This window comes from Petromyzon marinus (genome assembly GCF_048934315.1).
Source record: "Petromyzon marinus isolate PM22_M1 ecotype Great Lakes invasive population chromosome 70 unlocalized genomic scaffold, UKy_Petmar_22M1.pri1.0 chr70_unloc.1, whole genome shotgun sequence".
Classification (NCBI taxonomy): domain Eukaryota; kingdom Metazoa; phylum Chordata; class Hyperoartia; order Petromyzontiformes; family Petromyzontidae; genus Petromyzon; species Petromyzon marinus.
In genome coordinates, this window is record NW_027422603.1 from 424,998 (window position 1) to 451,757 (window position 26,760).

General features: G+C 49.5%; 1 protein-coding gene across 6 annotated transcripts in view; it reads left to right on the top strand.

Moving 5' to 3' along the window:
- The window catches only part of LOC116957150 (serine/threonine-protein kinase 25-like), a 107,841-nt gene that overhangs the window by 37,969 nt on the left and 43,112 nt on the right, over positions 1 to 26,760 (top strand). For all 6 annotated transcript variants that reach the window (XR_012931582.1, XR_012931580.1, XR_012931581.1 and 3 more), the window contains exons 4-6: positions 4,165 to 4,221; positions 5,225 to 5,333; positions 25,334 to 25,488. Coding sequence is in view for 2 of the 6 variants with exons in the window: in XM_032979115.2 (XP_032835006.1) it covers positions 4,165 to 4,221; positions 5,225 to 5,333; positions 25,334 to 25,488 (321 nt within the window). In the remaining 4 variants the exon portion in view is untranslated. The remainder of the gene's footprint in view (positions 1 to 4,164; positions 4,222 to 5,224; positions 5,334 to 25,333; positions 25,489 to 26,760) is intronic.

Sequence of the window (26,760 nt, forward strand, 5' to 3'; positions counted from 1 at the left end):
GTCTAGTAGTGTAGTGTCTAGTAGTGTAGTGTCTAGTAGTGTAGTGTCTAGTGGTGTAGTGTCTAGTAGTGTAGTGTCTAGTAGTGTAGTGTCTAGTAGTGTAGTAGTGTAGTGTCTAGTAGTGTCTAGTAGTGTAGTGTCTAGTAGTGTCTAGTAGTGTAGTGTCTAGTAGTGTAGTGTCTAGTAGTGTAGTGTCTAGTAGTGTAGTGTCTAGTGGCGTAGTGTCTAGTGGTGTAGTGTCTAGTGGCGTAGTGTCTAGTAGTGTAGTGTCTAGTAGTGTAGTGTCTAGTGGTGTAGTGTCTAGTAGTGTAGTGTCTAGTGGCATAGTGTCTAGTAGTGTAGTGTCTAGTAGCGTAGTGTCTAGTGGTGTAGTGTCTAGTGGTTTAGTGTCTAGTGGTGTAGTGTCTAGTGGTGTAGTGTCTAATGGTGTAGTGTCTAGTGGTGTAGTGTCTAGTAGTGTAGTGTCTAGTAGTGTAGTGTCTAATGGTGTAGTGTCTAGTGGTGTAGTGTCTAGTGGTGTAGTGTCTAGTGGTGTGGTGTCTAGTGGTGTGGTGTCTAGTGGTGTAGTGTCTAGTGGTGTAGTGTCTAGTGGTGTAGTGTCTAGTGGTGTGGTGTCTAGTGGTGTGGTGTCTAGTGGTGTAGTGTCTAGTGGTGTAGTGTCTAGTGGTGTAGTGTCTAGTGGTGTAGTGTCTAGTGGTGTAGTTTCTAGTGGTGTGGTGTCTAGTGGTGTAGTGTCTAGTGGTGTGGTGTCTAGTGGTGTGGTGTCTAGTGGTGTAGTGTCTAGTGGTGTAGTGTCTAGTAGTGTAGTGTCTAGTGGTGTAGTGTCTAGTGGTGTAGTGTCTAGTGGTGTAGTGTCTAGTAGTGTAGTGTCTAGTGGTGTAGTGTCTAGTGGTGTAGTGTCTAGTGGTGTAGTGTCTAGTAGTGTAGTGTCTAGTGGTGTAGTGTCTAGTGGTGTAGTTTCTAGTGGTGTGGTGTCTAGTGGTGTAGTGTCTAGTGGTGTGGTGTCTAGTGGTGTGGTGTCTAGTAGTGTAGTGTCTAGTGGTGTAGTGTCTAGTGGTGTAGTGTCTAGTATTGTGGTGTCTAGTGGTGTAGTGTAGTGTCTAGTAGTGTGGTGTCTAGTAGTGTAGTGTCTAGTAGTGTAGTGTAGTGTCTAGTAGTGTCTAGTAGTGTAGTGTCTAGTAGTGTAGTGTCTAGTAGTGTCTAGTAGTGTAGTGTCTAGTAGTGTAGTGTCTAGTGGTGTAGTGTCTAGTGGTGTAGTGTCTAGTAGTGTAGTGTCTAGTGGTGTAGTGTCTAGTGGTGTAGTGTCTAGTGGTGTGGTGTCTAGTAGTGTAGTGTCTAGTGGTGTAGTGTCTAGTGGTGTGGTGTCTAGTGGTGTAGTGTCTAGTAGTGTAGTGTCTAGTGGTGTAGTGTCTATTAGTGTAGTGTCTAGTAATGTAGTGTCTAGTGGTGTAGTGTCTAGTAGTGTAGTGTCTAGTAGTGTAGTGTCTAGTGGTGTAGTGTCTAGTAGTGTAGTGTCTAGTAGTGTAGTGTCTAGTGGTGTAGTGTCTAGTGGTGTAGTGTCTAGTGGTGTGGTGTCTAGTAGTGTAGTGTCTAGTGGTGTAGTTTCTAGTGGTGTAGTGTCTAGTAGTGTGGTGTCTAGTAGTGTAGTGTCTAGTGGTGTAGTGTCTAGTGGTGTAGTGTCTAGTGGTGTGGTGTCTAGTGGTGTAGTGTCTAGTGGTGTGGTGTCTAGTGGTGTGGTGTCTAGTAGTGTGGTGTCTAGTGGTGTAGTGTAGTGTCTAGTAGTGTGGTGTCTAGTAGTGTAGTGTCTAGTAGTGTAGTGTAGTGTCTAGTAGTGTCTAGTAGTGTAGTGTCTAGTAGTGTAGTGTCTAGTAGTGTAGTAGTGTAGTGTCTAGTAGTGTAGTGTCTAGTTGTGTAGTGTCTAGTAGTGTAGTGTCTAGTAGTGTGGTGTCTAGTGGTGTAGTGTATAGTGGTGTAGTGTCTAGTAGTGTAGTGTCTAGTGGTGTAGTGTCTAGTGGTGTAGTGTCTAGTGGTGTAGTGTCTAGTGGTGTAGTGTCTAGTGGTGTAGTGTCTAGTGGTGTAGTGTCTAGTGGTGTGGTGTCTAGTGGTGTGGTGTCTAGTGGTGTAGTGTCTAGTGGTGTAGTTTCTAGTGGTGTGGTGTCTAGTAGTGTGGTGTCTAGTAGTGTAGTGTCTAGTGGTGTAGTGTCTAGTGGTGTGGTGTCTAGTGGTGTGGTGTCTAGTGGTGTGGTGTCTAGTAGTGTAGTGTCTAGTAGTGTGGTGTCTAGTGGTGTGGTGTCTAGTAGTGTGGTGTCTAGTGGTGTAGTGTAGTGTCTAGTAGTGTGGTGTCTAGTAGTGTAGTGTCTAGTAGTGTCTAGTAGTGTAGTGTCTAGTAGTGTAGTGTCTAGTAGTGTCTAGTAGTGTAGTAGTGTAGCAGTGTAGTGTCTAGTAGTGTAGTGTCTAGTTGTGTAGTGTCTAGTAGTGTAGTAGTGTAGTGTCTAGTAGTGTCTAGTAGTGTAGTGTCTAGTAGTGTAGTAGTGTAATGTAGTGTCTAGTAGTGTAGTGTCTAGTGGCGTAGTGTCTAGTAGTGTAGTGTCTAGTGGTGTAGTGTCTAGTAGTGTAGTGTCTAGTAGTGTAGTGTCTAGTAGTGTAGTGTCTAGTGGTGTAGTGTCTAGTAGTGTAGTGTTTAGTGAGTAGTGTAGTGTTTAGTGTCTAGTGGTGTAGTGTCTAGTAGCGTAGTGTCTAGTAGTGTAGTGTCTAGTAGTGTAGTGTTTAGTGTCTAGTGGTCTAGTGTCTAGTGGTGTAGTGTCTAGTAGTGTAGTGTCTAGTAGTGTAGTGTATAGTGGTGTAGTGTCTAGTAGTGTAGTGTCTAGTAGTGTAGTGTCTAGTAGTGTAGTGTCTAGTAGTGTAGTGTCTAGTAGTTTAGTGTCTAGTAGTCTAGTGTCTAGTAGTTTAGTGTCTAGTAGTTTAGTGTCTAGTAGTCTAGTAGCGTAGTGTATAGTAGCGTAGTGTCTAGTGGTGTAGTGTCTAGTGGCGTAGTGTCTAGTAGTGTCTAGTGGCGTAGTGTCTAGTGGTGTAGTGTCTGGTAGTGTAGTGTCTAGTGGTGTAGTGTCTAGTGGTGTAGTGTCTAGTGGCGTAGTGTCTATTGTATAGTGTATCGTAGTGCAGTATATATTTTAGTGCAGTGTATAATAGTTTATTGTAGTGCAGTGTATAGTAGTCTAGTGTCTAGTAGTGTAGTGTCTAGTGTATCGTACTGCAGTATATATTTTAGTGCAGTGTATAATAGTTTATTGTAGTGCAGTGTATAGTAGTCTAGTGTCTAGTAGTGTAGTGTCTAGTGTATCGTACTGCAGTATATATTTTAGTGCAGTGTATAATAGTTCAGTGTATAGTACTGTAGTGTATAGGGTAGTGTAGAGTGTAGAGTAGAACCCTTCTTAACGACCCACAGAGATGGAACCCACGACTTTCTGTGTATCAGGCCAGTTGGTTAACACCTTTTCGCCACCGCGACGATGATGAGAGATTCCCCTAACCCCCAAGACCTCAAAGAAACTGCTCAGCAAACCGGCAGGGCAGTTCCCGTGGGGTCGGACATGGGTTCACCGTCCTTTCTCTTACAGTTAGACCACGGCCAGTGATGTTGATGACGATGTTGACGGTGATGATGACGATGTTGATGATGACGATGTTGACATTGATGATGACGATGTTGACGATGATCTTGATGATGATGTTTATGATGGCGATGTTGTTGATGACGATGTTGACGATGTTGATGATGATGATGATATTGATGATGATATTGATGATATTGATGATGATGTTATTGACGATGACGATGTTGATGACGACGATGTTGATGACGACGATAACGATGATGATGTTGATGATGTTGATGATGTTGATGACGATGATGACGATGATGATGTTGATGACGACGATGTTGATGACGATAACGATGATGACGATAACGGTGATGATGTTGATGATGTTGATGATGTTGATGATGATGACGATGATGACGATGTTGATGACGATGACGATAACGATGATGATGTTGATGATGACGATGATGACGATGATGATGTTGATGATGATGATGTTGATGACGACGATGTTGATGATGTTGACGATGCATGTGTGTTGGTGTGTCTCTGTGTGCAGGACAGCAAGCTGTGGATCATCATGGAGTACTTGGGCGGTGGCTCTGCCCTTGACCTGGTAAGTTTGCGTGTTCCTGTGTGTTCCTGTGTGTGCCTGTGTGTGCGTGTGCGTGTGTGTGCGTGTGTGCGTGTGTGCGCGTGTGTGTGCGTGTGTGCGTGTGTGTGTTGAGTGTGTGTCTTTGTGTGTGTGTGCGTGTGAGTGCGTGTGTGCGTGTGAGTGCGTGTGTGTGTGTGCGTGTGTGAGTGTGTTGTGTGAGTGTGTGAGTGTTGTGTGTGCGTGTTGTGTGTGCGTGTGTGAGTGTGTGTGTGTACGTGTGTGTGTGTGTGTATGTGTGTGTGTGCGTGTGTGCGCGTGTGTGCGTGTGTGCGTGTGTGTGTTGAGTGTGGGTCTTTGCGTGTGAGTGCGTGTGTGTGTGTGTGCATGTGTGAGTGTGTTGTGTGAGTTTGTGTGTGAGTGTGTGAGTGTGTGTGTGTGCGTGTGTGCGTGTGTGTGTACGTGTGTGTGTACGTGTGTGTGTGAGTGTGTGTGTGTGTATGTGTGTGTGCGTGTGTGCGTGTTGTGTGTACGTGTGTGTGTGTACGTGTGTGTGTGAGTGCGTGTTGTGTGTGCGTGTGTGTGTGCGTGTGTGTGTGAGTGTGTGTGAGTGTGAGTGTTGTGTGTGTGTGTGAGTGTGTGTGTGAGTGTGTGTGTGTGTGAGTGTGTGTGCGTGTAAGTGTGTGTGTGTCTGCAGCGGTTAGCGCGCTGGGTAGCGGCAGTGCAGTGCTGGGCGCTCTGCGCTGGGAACCCGACCACCCGAGTTCGATTCCCGGCCAACGCCGCCGGTGACGATTGGCTGCACCGGTCCCTGGGCCCTCCCCTAGGTCGGCTCGGCCTCAAACGAGTACCCGGTGCGATGCGTGAGAGCGTCGCCACTGGGGAGACAAAGGCGGCCGGGCGTTGTCCTGGCAACCGACCCCCTCGTGTGCCGTGCCGGCGTTCACGGGCGCCGCTCGCCAAGCGCGCTTGCCCCGGCAGTCTGTCGAGGCTACACGGGGGACCTTTGTCTTTGTTACGTGCGTAGCTGCAGGCCGGCCCGCTGGAGGAGTACCATATCGCCACGATCCTTCGCGAGATACTCAAGGGGCTGGAGTACCTTCACTCGGAGAGGAAGATTCACAGAGACATCAAAGGTAGCCCCGTGGCAGACGGAGGAAGCAACGATTCACTCGGAGACCCAGGGACTCGCATAGAGAGACCCATAGACTCACTCACACAGAGACCCATAGACTCACATAGAGAGACCCATAGACTCACATAGAGAGACCCATAGACTCACATAGAGACCCACAGACTCACTCACACAGAGACCCATAGACTCACTCACACAGAGACCCATAGACTCACTCACACAGAGACCCATAGACTCACTCAAACAGAGACCCATAGACTCACTCACACAGAGACCCATATACTCACACAGACCCACAGACTCACATAGAGACCCACAGACTCACTCACACAGAGACCCATAGACTCACTCACACAGAGACCCACAGACTCACTCGCACAGAGACCCATAGACTCACATAGAGAGACCCAGAGACTCGCATAGAGACCCATAGACTCACTCACACAGAGACCCATAGACTCACATAGAGAGACCCATAGACTCACATATAGAGGCTCATAGACTCACATAGAGACCCACAGACTCACTCACACAGAGACCCGTAGACTCACACAGAGACCCACAGACTCACATAGAGACCCATAGACTCACAGAGACACCTATAGACTCACACAGAGACCCATAGACTCACTCACTCAGAGACCCATAGACTCACTCACTCAGACCCATAGACTCACTCACACAGAGACCCATAGACTCACTCACACAGAGACTCATAGACTCACTCACACAGAGACCCATAGACTCACATAGAGAGACCCATAGACTCACTCACACAGAGACCCATAGACTCACTCACACAGAGACCCATAGACTCACTCGCATAGAGAGCCATAGATTCACTCGCATAGAGAGCCATAGACTCACTCACACAGAGACCCATAGACTCACTCACACAGAGACCCATAGACTCACTCACACAGAGACCCATAGACTCACTCACACAGAGACCCATAGACTCACTCACACAGAGACCCATAGACTCACTCACATAGAGACCCATAGACTCACTCACACAGAGACCCATAGACTCACTCACATAGAGAGCCATAGACTCACTCACTCAGAGACCCAGAGACTCACACAGAGAGACCCATAGACTCACACAGATAGACCCATAGACTCACACAGAGACCCATAGACTCACATAGAGACCCATAGACTCACTCACACAGAGAGCCATAGACTCACTCACACAGAGACCCATAGACTCACTCAGACAGAGACCCATAGACTCACTCACACATAGACCCATAGACTCGCTCACACAGAGAGCCATAGACTCACACAGAGACCCATACACTCACCACACAGACACCCACGGACTCACTCACACAGAACCATAGACTCACTCACTCAGAGACCCATAGACTCACACAGAGACCCATAGACTCACCACACAGAGAACCATAGACTCACTCACACAGAGAACCATAGACGTACTCACACAGAGACCCATAGACTCACTCACACAGAGACCCATAGACTCACTCACTCAGAGACCCATAGACTCACACAGAGACCCATAGACTCACCACACAGAGAACCATAGACTCACTCACACAGAGAACCATAGACGTACTCACACAGAGACCCATAGACTCACTCACACAGAGACCCATAGACTCACTCACACAGAGACCCATAGACTCACCACACAGACACCCATAGACTCACTCACACATAGACCCAGAGACTCACTCACACAGAGACCCATAGACTCACTCACACAGAGAAACATAGACTCACTCACACAGAGACTCATAGACTCACACAGAGACCATAGACTCACTCACACAGAGACCCATAGACTCACTCACACAGAGACCCACAGACTCAATCACACAGAGACCCATAGGCTCACACAGAGAGACCCATAGACTCACTCACACAGAGAGACCCATAGACTCACTCACACAGAGACCCATAGACTCACTCACACAGAGACCATAGACTCACTCACATAGAGACCCATAGACTCACTCATATAGAGACCCATAGACTCACTCACATAGAGACCCATAGACTCACTCACACAGAGACCCATAGACTCATTCACACAGAGAGCCATAGACTCACACAGAGACCCATACACTCACCACACAGACACCCATAGACTCACTCACACAGAACCATAGACTCACTCACACAGAGAGCCATAGACTCACTCACTCAGAGACCCATAGACTCACACAGAGACCCATAGACTCACCACACCGAGAACCATAGACTCACTCACACAGAGAACCATAGACTTACTCACACAGAGACCCATAGACTCACTCACACAGAGACCCATAGACTCACTCACACAGAGTCCCATAGACTCACCACACAGACACCCATAGACTCACTCACACATAGACCCAGAGACTCACTCACACAGAGACCCATAGACTCACTCACACAGAGAAACATAGACTCACTCACACGGAGACTCATAGACTCACACAGAGAGACCCATAGACTCACTCACACAGAGAGACCCATAGACTCACTCACACAGAGACCCATAGACTCACTCACACAGAGACCCATAGACTCACTCACATAGAGACCCATAGACTCACTCATATAGAGACCCATAGACTCACTCACATAGAGACCCATAGACTCACTCACACAGAGACCCATAGACTCACTCACACAGAGAGCCATAGACTCACTCACACAGAGACCCATAGACTCACTCACACATAGACCCATAGACTCACCACACAGACACCCATAGACTCACTCACACAGAACCATAGACTCACTCACACAGGGCCCCATAGACTCAACACACAGAGACCCATAGACTCACACACAGACCCATAGACTCAATCACACAGAGACCCATAGACTCACTCACACAGAGACCCAAAGACTTACTCACACAGAGACCCATAGACTCACTCACATAGAGACCCATAGACTCGCTCACACAGAGAACCATAGACTCACTCACATAGAGACCCATAGACTCACTCAATCAGAGACCCATAGACTCACTCACACAGAGACCCATAGACTCGCTCACACAGAGAACCATAGACTCACCACACAGACACCCATAGACTCACTCATACAGAGAACCATAGACTCACTCATACAGAGAGCCATAGACTCACTCACTCACTCAGAAACCCATAGACTCACTCACACATAGACCCATAGACTCACCACACAGACACCCATAGACTCACTCACACAGAACCATAGACTCGCTCACACAGAGAACCATAGACTCACTCACATAGAGACCCATAGACTCACTCAATCAGAGACCCATAGACTCACTCACACAGAGACCCATAGACTCGCTCACACAGAGAACCATAGACTCACCACACAGACACCCATAGACTCACTCATACAGAGAACCATAGACTCACTCATACAGAGAGCCATAGACTCACTCACTCAGAAACCCATAGACTCACTCACACATAGACCCATAGACTCACCACACAGACACCCATAGACTCACTCACACAGAACCATAGACTCACTCACACAGAGAGCCATAGACTCACTCACTCAGAGACCCATAGACTCACCACACAGAGAACCATAGACTCACTCACACAGAGAACCATAGACTTACTCACACATAGACCCATAGACTCACCACACAGACACCCATAGACTCACTCACACATAGACCCATAGACTCACTCACACAGAGACCCATAGACTCACTCACACAGAGAAACATAGACTCACTCACACAGAGACCCATAGACTCACACACAGACCCATAGACTCAATCACACAGAGACCCATAGACTCACTCACACAGAGACCCACAGACTCACTCACACAGAGACCCATTGACTCACTCACACAGAGACCCATAGACTCACTCACACAGAGACCCAAAGACTTACTCACACAGAGACCCATAGACTCACTCACATAGAGACCCATAGACTCGCTCACACAGAGAACCATAGACTCACCACACAGACACCCATAGACTCACACACAGACCCATAGACTCAATCACACAGAGACCCATAGACTCACTCACACAGAGACCCACAGACTCACTCACACAGAGACCCATTGACTCACTCACACAGAGTACCATAGACTCACTCACACAGAGAACCATAGACTCACTCACATAGAGACCCATAGACTCACTCACTCAGAGATCCATAGACTCACTCACACAGAGACCCATAGACTCACCACACAGACACCCATAGACTCACTCATACAGAGGATCCATAGACTCACTCACACAGAGAGCCATAGACTCACTCACACAGAGAACCATAGACTCACACAGAGACCTCTAGACTCACTCACACATAGACCCATAGACTCACCACACAGACACCCATAGACTCACTCATACAGAGAACCATAGACTCACTCACACATAGACTCACTCACACAGAGAGCCATAGACTCACTCACTCAGAAACCCATAGACTCACTCACACATAGACCCATAGACTCACCACACAGACACCCATAGACTCACACAGAGAGCCATAGACTCACTCACTCAGAGACCCATAGACTCGCTCACACAGAGACCCATAGACTCACCACACAGAGACCCATAGACTCACTCACACAGAGAGCCATAGACTCACTCACACAGAGACCCATAGACTCACCACACAGAGAACCATAGACTCACTCACACAGAGAACCATAGACTTACTCACACATAGACCCATAGACTCACCACACAGACACCCATAGACTCACTCACACAGAGACCCATAGACTCACTCCCACAGAGACCCATAGACTCACCACACAGAGAACCATAGAATCACTCACACAGAGAACCATAGACTTACTCACACATAGACCCATAGACTCACCACACAGACACCCATAGACTCACTCACACATAGACCCATAGACTCACTCACACAGAGACCCATAGACTCACTCACACAGAGAAACATAGACTCACTCACACAGAGACCCATAGACTCACTCACACAGAGACCCATAGACTCACTCACACAGAGACCCATAGACTCACTCACACAGAGAGCCATAGACTCACTCACACAGAGACCCATAGACTCACTCAGACAGAGACCCATAGACTCACTCACACATAGACCCATAGACTCGCTCACACAGAGAGCCATAGACTCACACAGAGACCCATACACTCACCACACAGACACCCACGGACTCACTCACACAGAACCATAGACTCACTCACACAGAGAGCCATAGACTCACTCACTCAGAGACCCATAGACTCACACAGAGACCCATAGACTCACCACACAGAGAACCATAGACTCACCACACAGACACTCATAGACTCACTCACACATAGACCCAGAGACTCACTCACACAGAGACCCATAGACTCACTCACACAGAGACCCATAGACTCACTCACACAGAGACCCATAGACTCACCACACAGACACCCATAGACTCACTCACACATAGACCCAGAGACTCACTCACACAGAGACCCATAGACTCACTCACACAGAGAAACATAGACTCACTCACACAGAGACTCATAGACTCACACAGAGACCATAGACTCACTCACACAGAGACCCATAGACTCACTCACACAGAGACCCACAGACTCAATCACACAGAGACCCATAGGCTCACACAGAGAGACCCATAGACTCACTCACACAGAGACCATAGACTCACTCACATAGAGACCCATAGACTCACTCATATAGAGACCCATAGACTCACTCACATAGAGACCCATAGACTCACTCACACAGAGACCCATAGACTCATTCACACAGAGAGCCATAGACTCACACAGAGACCCATACACTCACCACACAGACACCCATAGACTCACTCACACAGAACCATAGACTCACTCACACAGAGAGCCATAGACTCACTCACTCAGAGACCCATAGACTCACACAGAGACCCATAGACTCACCACACCGAGAACCATAGACTCACTCACACAGAGAACCATAGACTTACTCACACAGAGACCCATAGACTCACTCACACAGAGACCCATAGACTCACTCACACAGAGACCCATAGACTCACCACACAGACACCCATAGACTCACTCACACATAGACCCAGAGACTCACTCACACAGAGACCCATAGACTCACTCACACAGAGAAACATAGACTCACTCACACGGAGACTCATAGACTCACACAGAGAGACCCATAGACTCACTCACACAGAGAGACCCATAGACTCACTCACACAGAGACCCATAGACTCACTCACACAGAGACCCATAGACTCACTCACATAGAGACCCATAGACTCACTCATATAGAGACCCATAGACTCACTCACATAGAGACCCATAGACTCACTCACACAGAGACCCATAGACTCACTCACACAGAGAGCCATAGACTCACTCACACAGAGACCCATAGACTCACTCACACATAGACCCATAGACTCACCACACAGACACCCATAGACTCACTCACACAGAACCATAGACTCACTCACACAGGGACCCATAGACTCAACACACAGAGACCCATAGACTCACACACAGACCCATAGACTCAATCACACAGAGACCCATAGACTCACTCACACAGAGACCCAAAGACTTACTCACACAGAGACCCATAGACTCACTCACATAGAGACCCATAGACTCGCTCACACAGAGAACCATAGACTCACTCACACAGAGACCCATAGACTCACTCACAGAGACACCCATAGACTCACTCACACAGAGACCCATAGGCTCACTCAAACAGAGACCCAGAGACTCACCACACAGACACCCATAGACTCACTCATACAGAGAACCATAGACTCACTCATACAGAGAGCCATAGACTCACTCACTCACTCAGAAACCCATAGACTCACTCACACATAGACCCATAGACTCACCACACAGACACCCATAGACTCACTCACACAGAACCATAGACTCGCTCACACAGAGAACCATAGACTCACTCACATAGAGACCCATAGACTCACTCAATCAGAGACCCATAGACTCACTCACACAGAGACCCATAGACTCGCTCACACAGAGAACCATAGACTCACCACACAGACACCCATAGACTCACTCATACAGAGAACCATAGACTCACTCATACAGAGAGCCATAGACTCACTCACTCAGAAACCCATAGACTCACTCACACATAGACCCATAGACTCACCACACAGACACCCATAGACTCACTCACACAGAACCATAGACTCACTCACACAGAGAGCCATAGACTCACTCACTCAGAGTCCCATAGACTCACCACACAGAGAACCATAGACTCACTCACACAGAGAACCATAGACTTACTCACACATAGACCCATAGACTCACCACACAGACACCCATAGACTCACTCACACATAGACCCATAGACTCACTCACACAGAGACCCATAGACTCACTCACACAGAGAAACATAGACTCACTCACACAGAGACCCATAGACTCACACACAGACCCATAGACTCAATCACACAGAGACCCATAGACTCACTCACACAGAGACCCACAGACTCACTCACACAGAGACCCATTGACTCACTCACACAGAGTACCATAGACTCACTCACACAGAGAACCATAGACTCACTCACATAGAGACCCATAGACTCACTCACTCAGAGATCCATAGACTCACTCACACAGAGACCCATAGACTCACCACACAGACACCCATAGACTCACTCATACAGAGGATCCATAGACTCACACAGAGAGCCATAGACTCACTCACACAGAGAACCATAGACTCACACAGAGACCTCTAGACTCACTCACACATAGACCCATAGACTCACCACACAGACACCCATAGACTCACTCATACAGAGAACCATAGACTCACTCACACATAGACTCACTCACACAGAGAGCCATAGACTCACTCACTCAGAAACCCATAGACTCACTCACACATAGACCCATAGACTCACCACACAGACACCCATAGACTCACTCACACAGAGAGCCATAGACTCACTCACTCAGAGACCCATAGACTCGCTCACACAGAGACCCATAGACTCACCACACAGAGACCCATAGACTCACTCACACAGAGAGCCATAGACTCACTCACACAGAGACCCATAGACTCACTCACACAGACACCTATAGACTCACCCACACAGAGACCCATAGACTCACTCCCACAGAGACCCATAGACTCACCACACAGAGAACCATAGACTCACTCACACAGAGAACCATAGACTTACTCACACATAGACCCATAGACTCACCACACAGACACCCATAGACTCACTCACACAGAGACCCATAGACTCACTCCCACAGAGACCCATAGACTCACCACACAGAGAACCATAGAATCACTCACACAGAGAACCATAGACTTACTCACACATAGACCCATAGACTCACCACACAGACACCCATAGACTCACTCACACATAGACCCATAGACTCACTCACACAGAGACCCATAGACTCACTCACACAGAGAAACATAGACTCACTCACACAGAGACCCATAGACTCACTCACACAGAGACCCATAGACTCACTCACACAGAGACCCATAGACTCACTCACACAGAGAGCCATAGACTCACTCACACAGAGAGCCATAGACTCACTCACACAGAGACCCACAGTCTCACTCACACAGAGATCCATAGACTCACTCACACAGAGACCCATAGACTCACTCACACAGAGAAACATAGACTCACTCACACGGAGACTCATAGAGTCACACAGAGAGACCCATAGACTCACTCACACAGAGAGACCCATAGACTCACTCACACAGAGACCCATAGACTCACTCACACAGAGACCCATAGACTCACTCACATAGAGACCCATAGACTCACTCATATAGTGACCCATAGACTCACTCACATAGAGACCCATAGACTCACTCACACAGAGACCCATAGACTCACTCACACAGAGAGCCATAGACTCACTCACACAGAGACCCATAGACTCACTCACACATAGACCCATAGACTCACCACACAGACACCCATAGACTCACTCACACAGAACCATAGACTCACTCACACAGGGACCCATAGACTCAACACACAGAGACCCATAGAATCACACACAGACCCATAGACTCAATCACACAGAGACCCATAGACTCACTCACACAGAGACCCAAAGACTTACTCACACAGAGACCCATAGACTCACTCACATAGAGACCCATAGACTCGCTCACACAGAGAACCATAGACTCACTCACATAGAGACCCATAGACTCACTCAATCAGAGACCCATAGACTCACTCACACAGAGACCCATAGACTCGCTCACACAGAGAACCATAGACTCACCACACAGACATCCATAGACTCACTCATACAGAGAACCATAGACTCACTCATACAGAGAGCCATAGACTCACTCACTCAGAAACCCATAGATTCACTCACACATAGACCCATAGACTCACCACACAGACACCCATAGACTCACTCACACAGAACCATAGACTCACTCACACAGAGAACCATAGACTCACTCACATAGAGACCCATAGACTCACTCAATCAGAGACCCATAGACTCACTCACACAGAGACCCATAGACTCGCTCACACAGAGAACCATAAACTCACCACACAGACACCCATAGACTCACTCATACAGAGAACCATAGACTCACTCATACAGAGAGCCATAGACTCACTCACTCAGAAACCCATAGACTCACTCACACATAGACCCATAGACTCACCACACAGACACCCATAGACTCACTCACACAGAACCATAGACTCACTCACACAGAGAGCCATAGACTCACTCACTCAGAGACCCATAGACTCACCACACAGAGAACCATAGACTCACTCAGACAGAGAACCATAGACTTACTCACACATAGACCCATAGACTCACCACACAGACACCCATAGACTCACTCACACATAGACCCATAGACTCACTCACACAGAGACCCATAGACTCACTCACACAGAGAAACATAGACTCACTCACACAGAGACCCATAGACTCACACACAGACCCATAGACTCAATCACACAGAGACCCATAGACTCACTCACACAGAGACCCACAGACTCACTCACACAGAGACCCATTGACTCACACAGAGTACCATAGACTCACTCACACAGAGAACCATAGACTCACTCACATAGAGACCCATAGACTCACTCACACAGAGACCCATAGTCTCACCACACAGACACCCATAGACTCACTCATACAGAGATCCATAGACTCACTCACACAGAGAGCCATAGACTCACTCACACAGAGAACCATAGACTCACACAGAGACCTCTAGACTCACTCACACATAGACCCATAGACTCACCACACAGACACCCATAGACTCACTCATACAGAGAACCATAGACTCACTCACACATAGACTCACTCACACAGAGAGCCATAGACTCACTCACTCAGAAACCCATAGACTCACTCACACATAGACCCATAGACTCACCACACAGACACCCATAGACTCACTCACACAGAGAGCCATAGACTCACTCACTCAGAGACCCATAGACTCGCTCACACAGAGACCCATAGACTCACCACACAGAGACCCATAGACTCACTCACACAGAGAGCCATAGACTCACTCACACAGAGACCCATAGACTCACTCACACAGACACCTATAGACTCACCCACACAGAGACCCATAGACTCACTCCCACAGAGACCCATAGACTCACCACACAGAGAACCATAGACTCACTCACACAGAGAACCATAGACTTACTCACACATAGACCCATAGACTCACCACACAGACACCCATAGACTCACCACACAGAGAACCATAGAATCACTCACACAGAGAACCATAGACTTACTCACACATAGACCCATAGACTCACCACACAGACACCCATAGACTCACTCACACATAGACCCATAGACTCGCTCACACAGAGACCCATAGACTCACTCACACAGAGAAACATAGACTCACTCACACAGAGACCCATAGACTCACTCACACAGAGACCCATAGACTCACTCACACAGAGACCCATAGACTCACTCACACAGAGAGCCATAGACTCACTCACACAGAGAGCCATAGACTCACTCACACAGAGACCCATAGACTCACTCACACGGAGAGCCATAGACTCACTCACACAGAGACCCATAGACTCACTCACACAGATACCCATAGACTCACTCACACAGAGACCCATAGACTCACTCACACAGACCCATAGACTCACCACACAGAGACCCATAGACTCACTCACACAGAGACCCATAGACTCACTCACACAGAGACCCATAGACTCACTCACACAGAGACCCATAGACTCAGACAGAGACCCATAGACTCACTCACACAGAGACCCATAGGCTCACTCACACAGAAACCCATAGACTCACTCACACAGAGACCCATAGACTCGCTCACATAGAGACCCACAGACCCACTCACAGAGACACCCATAGACTCACTCGCAATAGAGACCCATAGACTCAACACACAGAGAGCCATAGACTCACTCACACAGAGACCCATAGACTCACTCACAGAGACACCCATAGACTCACTCACACAGAGACCCATAGGCTCACTCAAACAGAGACCCAGAGACTCACTCACACAGAGACCCAGAGACTCAACACACAGAGACGCATAGAGTCACTCACACAGACCCATAGACTCACTCGCACAGAGACCCATAGACTCACTCACACAGAGACCCATAGACTCACTCACACAGAGCCCCATAGATTCACTCACACAGAGACCCACAGACTCACTAACACAGAGACCCACAGATTCACTCACACAGAGACCCACAGACTCACTCACACAGAGACCCACAGACTCACTCACACAGAGACCCACAGACTCACTCGCACAGAGACCCATAGACCCACTAGCACAGAGACCCATAGACTCGCTCACACAGAGACCCATAGACTCACACAGAGACCCAACGACTCACTCACACAGAGACCCATAGACTCACCACACAGAGACCCACAGACTCACTCACACAGAGACCCATAGACTCACTCACACAGAGACCCATAGGCTCACTCACACAGAAACCCATAGACTCACTCACACAGAGACCCATAGACTCGCTCACATAGAGACCCACAGGCCCACTCACAGAGACACCCATAGACTCACTCGCAATAGAGACCCATAGACTCAACACACAGAGAGCCATAGACTCACTCACACAGAGACCCATAGACTCACTCACAGAGACACCCATAGACTCACTCACACAGAGACCCATAGGCTCACTCAAACAGAGACCCAGAGACTCACTCACACAGAGACCCAGAGACTCAACACACAGAGACCCATAGAGTCACTCACACAGACCCATAGACTCACTCGCACAGAGACCCATAGACTCACTCACACAGAGCCCCATAGATTCACTCACACAGAGACCCACAGACTCACTAACACAGAGACCCACAGATTCACTCACACAGAGACCCACAGACTCACTCACACAGAGACCCACAGACTCACTCACACAGAGACCCACAGACTCACTCGCACAGAGACCCATAGACCCACTAGCACAGAGACCCATAGACTCGCTCACACAGAGACCCATAGACTCACACAGAGACCCAACGACTCACTCACACAGAGACCCACAGACTCACTCACACAGAGACCCATAGACTCACACAGAAACCCACAGACTCACCACACAGAGACCCATAGACTCACTCACACAGAGACCCACAGACTCGCTAACAAAGAGACCCATAAACTCACTCACACAGAGACCCACAGACTCACTCACACAGAGACCCATAAACTCACACAGAGACCCACAGACTCACCACACAGAGACCCACAGACTCACCACACAGAGACCCACAGACTCACCACACAGAGACCCACAGGCTCACCACACAGAGACCCACAGACTCACACAGAGACCCACAGACTCACCACACAGAGACCCACAGACTCACTTACACAGAGACCCACAGACTCACACAGAGACCCATAGACTCACACAGAGACCCACAGACTCACTCAAACAGAGACCCATAGACTCACTCACACAGAGACCCACAGACTCACCACACAGAGAGCCACAGTCTCACTCACACAGAGATCCATAGACTCACTAACACAGAGACCCATAGAATCACTCACACAGAGACCCATAGACTCACTCACACAGAGATCCATAGGCTCACTCACACAGAGACATACAGACTCACTCACACAGAGACCCATAGACTTACTCACACAGAGACCCATAGACTCACTCACACACAGAGACATAGACTCACTCACACAGAGACCCATAGACTCACTCACACAGAGACCCATAGACTCACTCACACACAGAGACATAGACTCACCACACAGAGACATAGACTCACTCACACAGAGACCCACAGACTCACTCACACAGAGACCCACAGACTCACTCACACAGAGACCCACAGACTCACTCACACAGAGACCCATAGACTCACACAGAGACCCACAGACTCACACAGAGACCCATAGACTCACCACACAGAGACCCACAGACTCACACAGAGACCCACAGACTCACACAGAGACCCACAGACTCACTCACACAGAGATCCATAGACTCACTCACACAGAGACCCACAGACTCACTCACACAGAGACCCACAGTCTCACTCACACAGAGACATACAGACTCACTCACACAGAGATCCATAGACTCACTCACACAGAGACATACAGACTCACTCACACAGAGACCCACAGACTCACCACTCAGAGACCCATAGACTCACCACACAGAGACCCACAGACTCACACAGAGACCCACAGACTCACTCACACAGAGACCCACAGACTCAATCACACAGAGACCCACAGACTCACTCACACAGAGACCCACAGACTCACTCACACTGAGACCCATAGACTCACTCACACAGAGACCCACAGACTCACTCACACATAGACCCACAGACTCACTCACACAGAGACCCATAGACTCACTCACACAGAGCATCATAGACTCACTCACACAGAGACCCATAGACTCACTCACACAGAGACCCACAGACTCACACAGAGACCCATAGACTCACCACACAGAGACCCACAGACTCACACAGAGACCCACAGACTCACACAGAGACCCACAGACTCACTCACACACAGAGACATAGACTCACTCACATAGAGACCCACAGACTCACTCACACAGACCCACAGACTCACACAGAGACCCATAGACTCACCACACAGAGACCAACAGACTCACCACACAGAGACCCATAGACTCACTCACACAGAGACCCACAGACTCACTCACACAGAGACCCACAGACTCACCACACAGAGACCCATAGACTCACTCACCACACAGAGACCCACAGACCCACTCACTCACACAGAGACCCACAGACCCACTCACACACAGACCCACAGACTCACCACACAGAGACCCACAGACCCACTCACACACAGACCCACAGACTCACCACACAGAGACCCACAGACTCACTACACAGAGACCCACAGACTCACCACACAGAGACCTATAGACTCACCACACAGAGACCCATAGACTCACTCACACAGATACCCATAGACTCACCACACAGAGACCCACAGACTCACACAGAGACCCCCACAGACTCACACAGAGACCCACAGACTCACTCACACAGAGACATAGACTCACTCACATAGAGACCCACAGACTCACTCACACAGAGACCCACAGACTCACACAGAGACCCATAGACTCACCACACAGAGACCCATAGACTCACCACACAGAGACCCACAGATTCCCTCACACAGAGACCCACAGACTCACTCACACAGAGACCCACAGAGTCACCACACAGAGACCCACAGACCCACTCACTCACACAGAGACCCACAGACTCACACAGAGACCCACAGACTCACCACACAGAGACCCACAGACTCACCACACAGAGACCCATAGACTCACTCACACAGAGACCCATAGACTCACTCACACAGAGACCCATAGACTCACTCACACAGAGACCCACAGACTCACTCACACAGAGACCCACAGACTCACTCACACAGAGACCCACAGACTCACTCACACAGAGACCCACAGACTCACTCACACAGAAACCCACAGACTCACACAGAGACCCATAGACTCACCACACAGAGACCCATAGACTCACCACACAGAGACCCACAGATTCACTCACACAGAGACCCACAGACTCACTCACACAGAGACCCACAGAGTCACCACACAGAGACCCACAGACCCACTCACTCACACAGAGACCCACAGACTCACACAGAGACCCACAGACTCACCACACAGAGACCCACAGACTCACCACACAGAGACCCATAGACTCACTCACACAGAGACCCATAGACTCACTCACACAGAGACCCATAGACTCACTCACACAGAGACCCACAGACTCACTCACACAGAGACCCACAGACTCACTCACACAGAGACCCATAGACTCACTCACACAGAGACCCACAGACTCACTCACACAGAGACCCACAGACTCACTCACACAGAGACCCACAGACTCACTCACACAGAGACCCATAGACTCACTCACACAGAGACCCACAGACTCACCACACAGAGACCCACAGACTCACTCACACAGAGACCCATAGACTCACTCACACAGAGACCCATATACTCACTCACACAGAGACCCACAGACTCACTCACACAGAGACCCACAGACTCACTCACACAGAGACCCACAGACTCACTCACACAGAGACCCACAGACTCACTCACACAGAGACCCACAGACTCACTCACACAGAGACGCACAGACTCACTCGCACAGAGACCCATAGACTCACTCACACAGAGACCCATAGACTCACTCACACAGAGACCCATAGACTCACTCACACAGAGACCCACAGACTCACTCACACAGAGACCCACAGTCTCACTCACACAGAGACCCATAGACTCACTCACACAGAGACCTATAGACTCACTCACACAGAGACCCATAGACTCACTCACACAGAAACCCATAGACTCACTCACACAGAGACCTACAGACTCACACAGAGACCCATACACTCACTCACACAGAGACCCACAGACTCACCATACAGAGACCCACAGACTCACCATACAGAGACCCACAGACTCACACAGAGACCCATAGACTCACACAGAGGCCCATAGACTCACACAGAGACCCATAGACTCACACAGAGACCCATAGACTCACTCACACAGAGACCCACAGACTCACTCACACAGAGACCCACAGACTCACTCACACAGAGACCCACAGACTCACTCACACAGAGACCCACAGACTCACTCACACAGAGACCCACAGACCCACTCACACACAGACCCACAGAATCACTCGCACAGAGACCCATAGACTCACTCACACAGAGACCCATAGACTCACTCACACAGAGACCCATAGACTCACTCACACAGAGACCCATAGACTCACTCACACAGAGACCCACAGACTCACTCACACAGAGACCCACAGTCTCACTCACACAGAGACCCATAGACTCACTCACACAGAGACCTATAGACTCACTCACACAGAGACCCATAGACTCACTCACACAGAAACCCATAGACTCACTCACACAGAGACCTACAGACTCACACAGAGACCCATACACTCACTCACACAGAGACCCACAGACTCACCATACAGAGACCCACAGACTCACCACACAGAGACCCACAGACTCACACAGAGACCCATAGACTCACACAGAGACCCATAGACTCACACAGAGACCCATAGACTCACACAGAGACTCATATACTCACTCACACAGAGACCCACAGACTCACTCACACAGAGACCCACAGACTCACTCACACAGAGACCCACAGACTCACTCACACAGAGACCCACAGACTCACTCACACAGAGACCCACAGACTCACTCACACAGAGACCCACAGACTCACTCACACAGAGACCCACAGACCCACTCGCACACAGACCCACAGACTCACTCGCACAGAGACCCATAGACTCACTCACACAGAGACCCATAGACTCACTCACACAGAGACCCATAGACTCACTCACACAGAGACCCACAGACTCACTCACACAGAGACCCACAGTCTCACTCACACAGAGACCCATAGACTCACTCACACAGAGACCTATAGACTCACTCACACAGAGACCCATAGACTCACTCACACAGAAACCCATAGACTCACTCACACAGAGACCTACAGACTCACACAGAGAACCATACACTCACTCACACAGAGACCCACAGACTCACCATACAGAGACCCACAGACTCACCACACAGAGACCCACAGACTCACACAGAGACCCATAGACTCACACAGAGACCCATAGACTCACACAGAGACCCATAGACTCACACAGAGACCCATAGACTCACTCACACAGAGACCCACAGACTCACCACACAGAGACCCACAGACTCACTCACACAGAGACCCACAGACTCACTCACACAGAGACCCACAGACTCACTCACACAGAGACCCACAGACTCACTCACACAGAGACGCACAGACTCACTCGCACAGAGACCCATAGACTCACTCGCACAGAGACCCATAGACTCACTCACACAGAGACCCATAGACTCACTCACACAGAGACCCACAGACTCACTCACACAGAGACCCACAGTCTCACTCACACAGAGACCCATAGACTCACTCACACAGAGACCTATAGACTCACTCACACAGAGACCCATAGACTCACTCACACAGAAACCCATAGACTCACTCACACAGAGACCTACAGACTCACACAGAGACCCATACACTCACTCACACAGAGACCCACAGACTCACCATACAGAGACCCACAGACTCACCACACAGAGACCCACAGACTCACACAGAGACCCATAGACTCACACAGAGGCCCATAGACTCACACAGAGACCCATAGACTCACACAGAGACCCATAGACTCACTCACACAGAGACCCACAGACTCACCACACAGAGACCCACAGACTCACTCACACAGAGACCCACAGACTCACTCACACAGAGACCCACAGACTCACTCACACAGAGACCCACAGACTCACTCACACAGAGACCCACAGACCCACTCACACACAGACCCACAGAATCACTCGCACAGAGACCCATAGACTCACTCACACAGAGACCCATAGACTCACTCACACAGAGACCCATAGACTCACTCACACAGAGACCCATAGACTCACTCACACAGAGACCCACAGACTCACTCACACAGAGACCCACAGTCTCACTCACACAGAGACCCATAGACTCACTCACACAGAGACCTATAGACTCACTCACACAGAGACCCATAGACTCACTCACACAGAAACCCATAGACTCACTCACACAGAGACCTACAGACTCACACAGAGACCCATACACTCACTCACACAGAGACCCACAGACTCACCATACAGAGACCCACAGACTCACCACACAGAGACCCACAGACTCACACAGAGACCCATAGACTCACACAGAGACCCATAGACTCACACAGAGACCCATAGACTCACACAGAGACCCATATACTCACTCACACAGAGACCCACAGACTCACTCACACAGAGACCCACAGACTCACTCACACAGAGACCCACAGACTCACTCACACAGAGACCCACAGACTCACTCACACAGAGACCCACAGACTCACTCACACAGAGACCCACAGACCCACTCACACACAGACCCACAGACTCACTCGCACAGAGACCCATAGACTCACTCACACAGAGACCCATAGACTCACTCACACAGAGACCCATAGACTCACTCACACAGAGACCCACAGACTCACTCACACAGAGACCCACAGTCTCACTCACACAGAGACCCATAGACTCACTCACACAGAGACCTATAGACTCACTCACACAGAGACCCATAGACTCACTCACACAGAAACCCATAGACTCACTCACACAGAGACCTACAGACTCACACAGAGACCCATACACTCACTCACACAGAGACCCACAGACTCACCATACAGAGACCCACAGACTCACCACACAGAGACCCACAGACTCACACAGAGACCCATAGACTCACACAGAGACCCATAGACTCACACAGAGACCCATAGACTCACACAGAGACCCATAGACTCACCACACAGAGACCCACAGACTCACTCACACAGAGACCCACAGACTCACTCACTCACACAGAGACCCACAGACTCACCACACAGAGACCCATAGACTCACCACACAGAGACCCACAGACTCACCACACAGAGACTCACAGACTCACCACACAGAGACCCACAGACTCACTCACACAGAGACCCATAGACTCACTCACTCACACAGAGACCCACAGACTCACTCACTCACACAGAGACCCACAGACTCACACAGAGACCCATAGACTCACTCACACAGAGACCCATAGACTCACTCACATAGAGACCCATAGACTCACTCACACAGAGACCCATAGACTCACTCACACAGAGACCCACAGACTCACTCACACAGAGACCCATAGACTCACTCACACAGAGACCCACAGACTCACTCACACAGAGACCCATAGACTCACTCACACACAGAGACCCACAGACTCACTCACACAGAGACCCATAGACTCACTCACACACAGAGACCCATAGACTCACTCACACAGAGACCCATAGACTCACTCACACACAGAGACCCATAGACTCACTCACACAGAGACCCATAGACTCACTCACATAGAGACCCATAGACTCACTCACACAGAGACCCATAGACTCACTCACACAGAGACCCACAGACTCACTCACACAGAGACCCATAGACTCACTCACACAGAAACCCACAGACTCACTCACACAGAGACCCATAGACTCACTCACACACAGAGACCCACAGACTCACCACACAGAGACCCACAGACTCACCACACAGAGACCCACAGACTCACCACACAGAGACCCATAGACTCACACAGAGACCCACAGACTCACCACACAGAGACCCACATTCTCCCCCACCGTCTCCCCCCGTGTCTCCCCGCCGTGCGTCCCTGCCGCAGCTGCCAACGTGCTGCTGTCGGAGCAGGGCGACGTGAAGCTGGCCGACTTTGGCGTGGCGGGCCAGCTGACGGAGACGCAGGCCAAGCACACGTTCGTGGGCACGCCATTCTGGATGGCCCCCGAGGTCATCAAGCAGGCCGCCTACGACGCTAAGGTGCTCGCCGCTCTGCCGCTCGCCTGCGTGTGTGTGTGTCACTGTGTGTGTGTGTGTGTCACTGTGTGTGTGTGTGTGTCACTCTGTGTGTGTGTCACTCTGTGTGTGTGTGTGTGTCACTCTGTGTGTGTGTCACTCTGTGTGTGTGTGTGTGTCACTCTGTGTGTGTGTGTGTCACTCTGTGTGTGTCACTGTGTGTGTGTCACTCTATGTGTGTCACTCTGTGTGTGTCACTCTGTGTGTGTCACTGTGTGTGTGTATGTGTCACTCTGTGTGTGTGTGTGTCACTCTGTGTGTGTGTGTGTGTCACTCTGTGTGTGTGTCACTGTGTGTGTGTGTGTCACTGTGTGTGTGTCACTGTGTGTGTGTGTGTGTGTGTCACTGTGTGTGTGTCACTGTGTGTGTGTGTCACTGTGTGTGTGTGTGTCTCTGTGTGTGTGTCACTCTGTGTGTCACTCTGTGTGTGTGTGTCACTGTGTGTGTGTGTGTCACTCTGTGTGTGTGTCACTCTGTGTGTGTGTCACTCTGTGTGTGTGTCACTCTGTGTGTGTGTGTGTCACTCTGTGTGTGTGTGTCACTCTGTGTGTGTGTGTCACTCTGTGTGTGTGTGTGTCACTTTGTGTGTGTGTGTGTGTCACTTTGTGTGTGTGTGTGTCACTCTGTGTGTGTGTCACTCTGTGTGTGTGTGTGTGTCACTCTGTGTGTGTGTGTGTGTCACTGTGTGTGTGTTTGTGTCACTGTGTGTGTGTCACTGTGTGTGTGTGTGTCACTCTGTGTGTGTGTCACTCTGTGTGTGTGTCACTCTGTGTTTGTCACTGTGTGTGTGTCACTGTGTGTGTGTGTCACTCTGTGTGTGTCACTGTGTGTGTGTCACTGTGTGTGTGTGTCACTGTGTGTGTGTCACTCTGTGTGTGTGTGTCACTGTGTGTGTGTGTGTGTCACTGTGTGTGTGTGTCACTCTGTGTGTGTGTGTCACTCTGTGTGTGTGTCACTGTGTGTGTGGCACTCTGTGTGTGTGTCACTCTGTGTGTGTGTCACTCTGTGTGTGTGTGTGTCACTCTGTGTGTGTGTGTGTGTGTCACTCTGTGTGTGTGTGTGTCACTCTGTGTGTGTGTCACTGTGTGTGTGTGTGTCACTGTGTGTGTGTCACTGTGTGTGTGTGTGTGTGTCACTGTGTGTGTGTCACTGTGTGTGTGTGTCACTGTGTGTGTGTGTGTCTGTGTGTGTGTGTGTCACTCTGTGTGTGTGTGTCACTGTGTGTGTGTGTGTCAC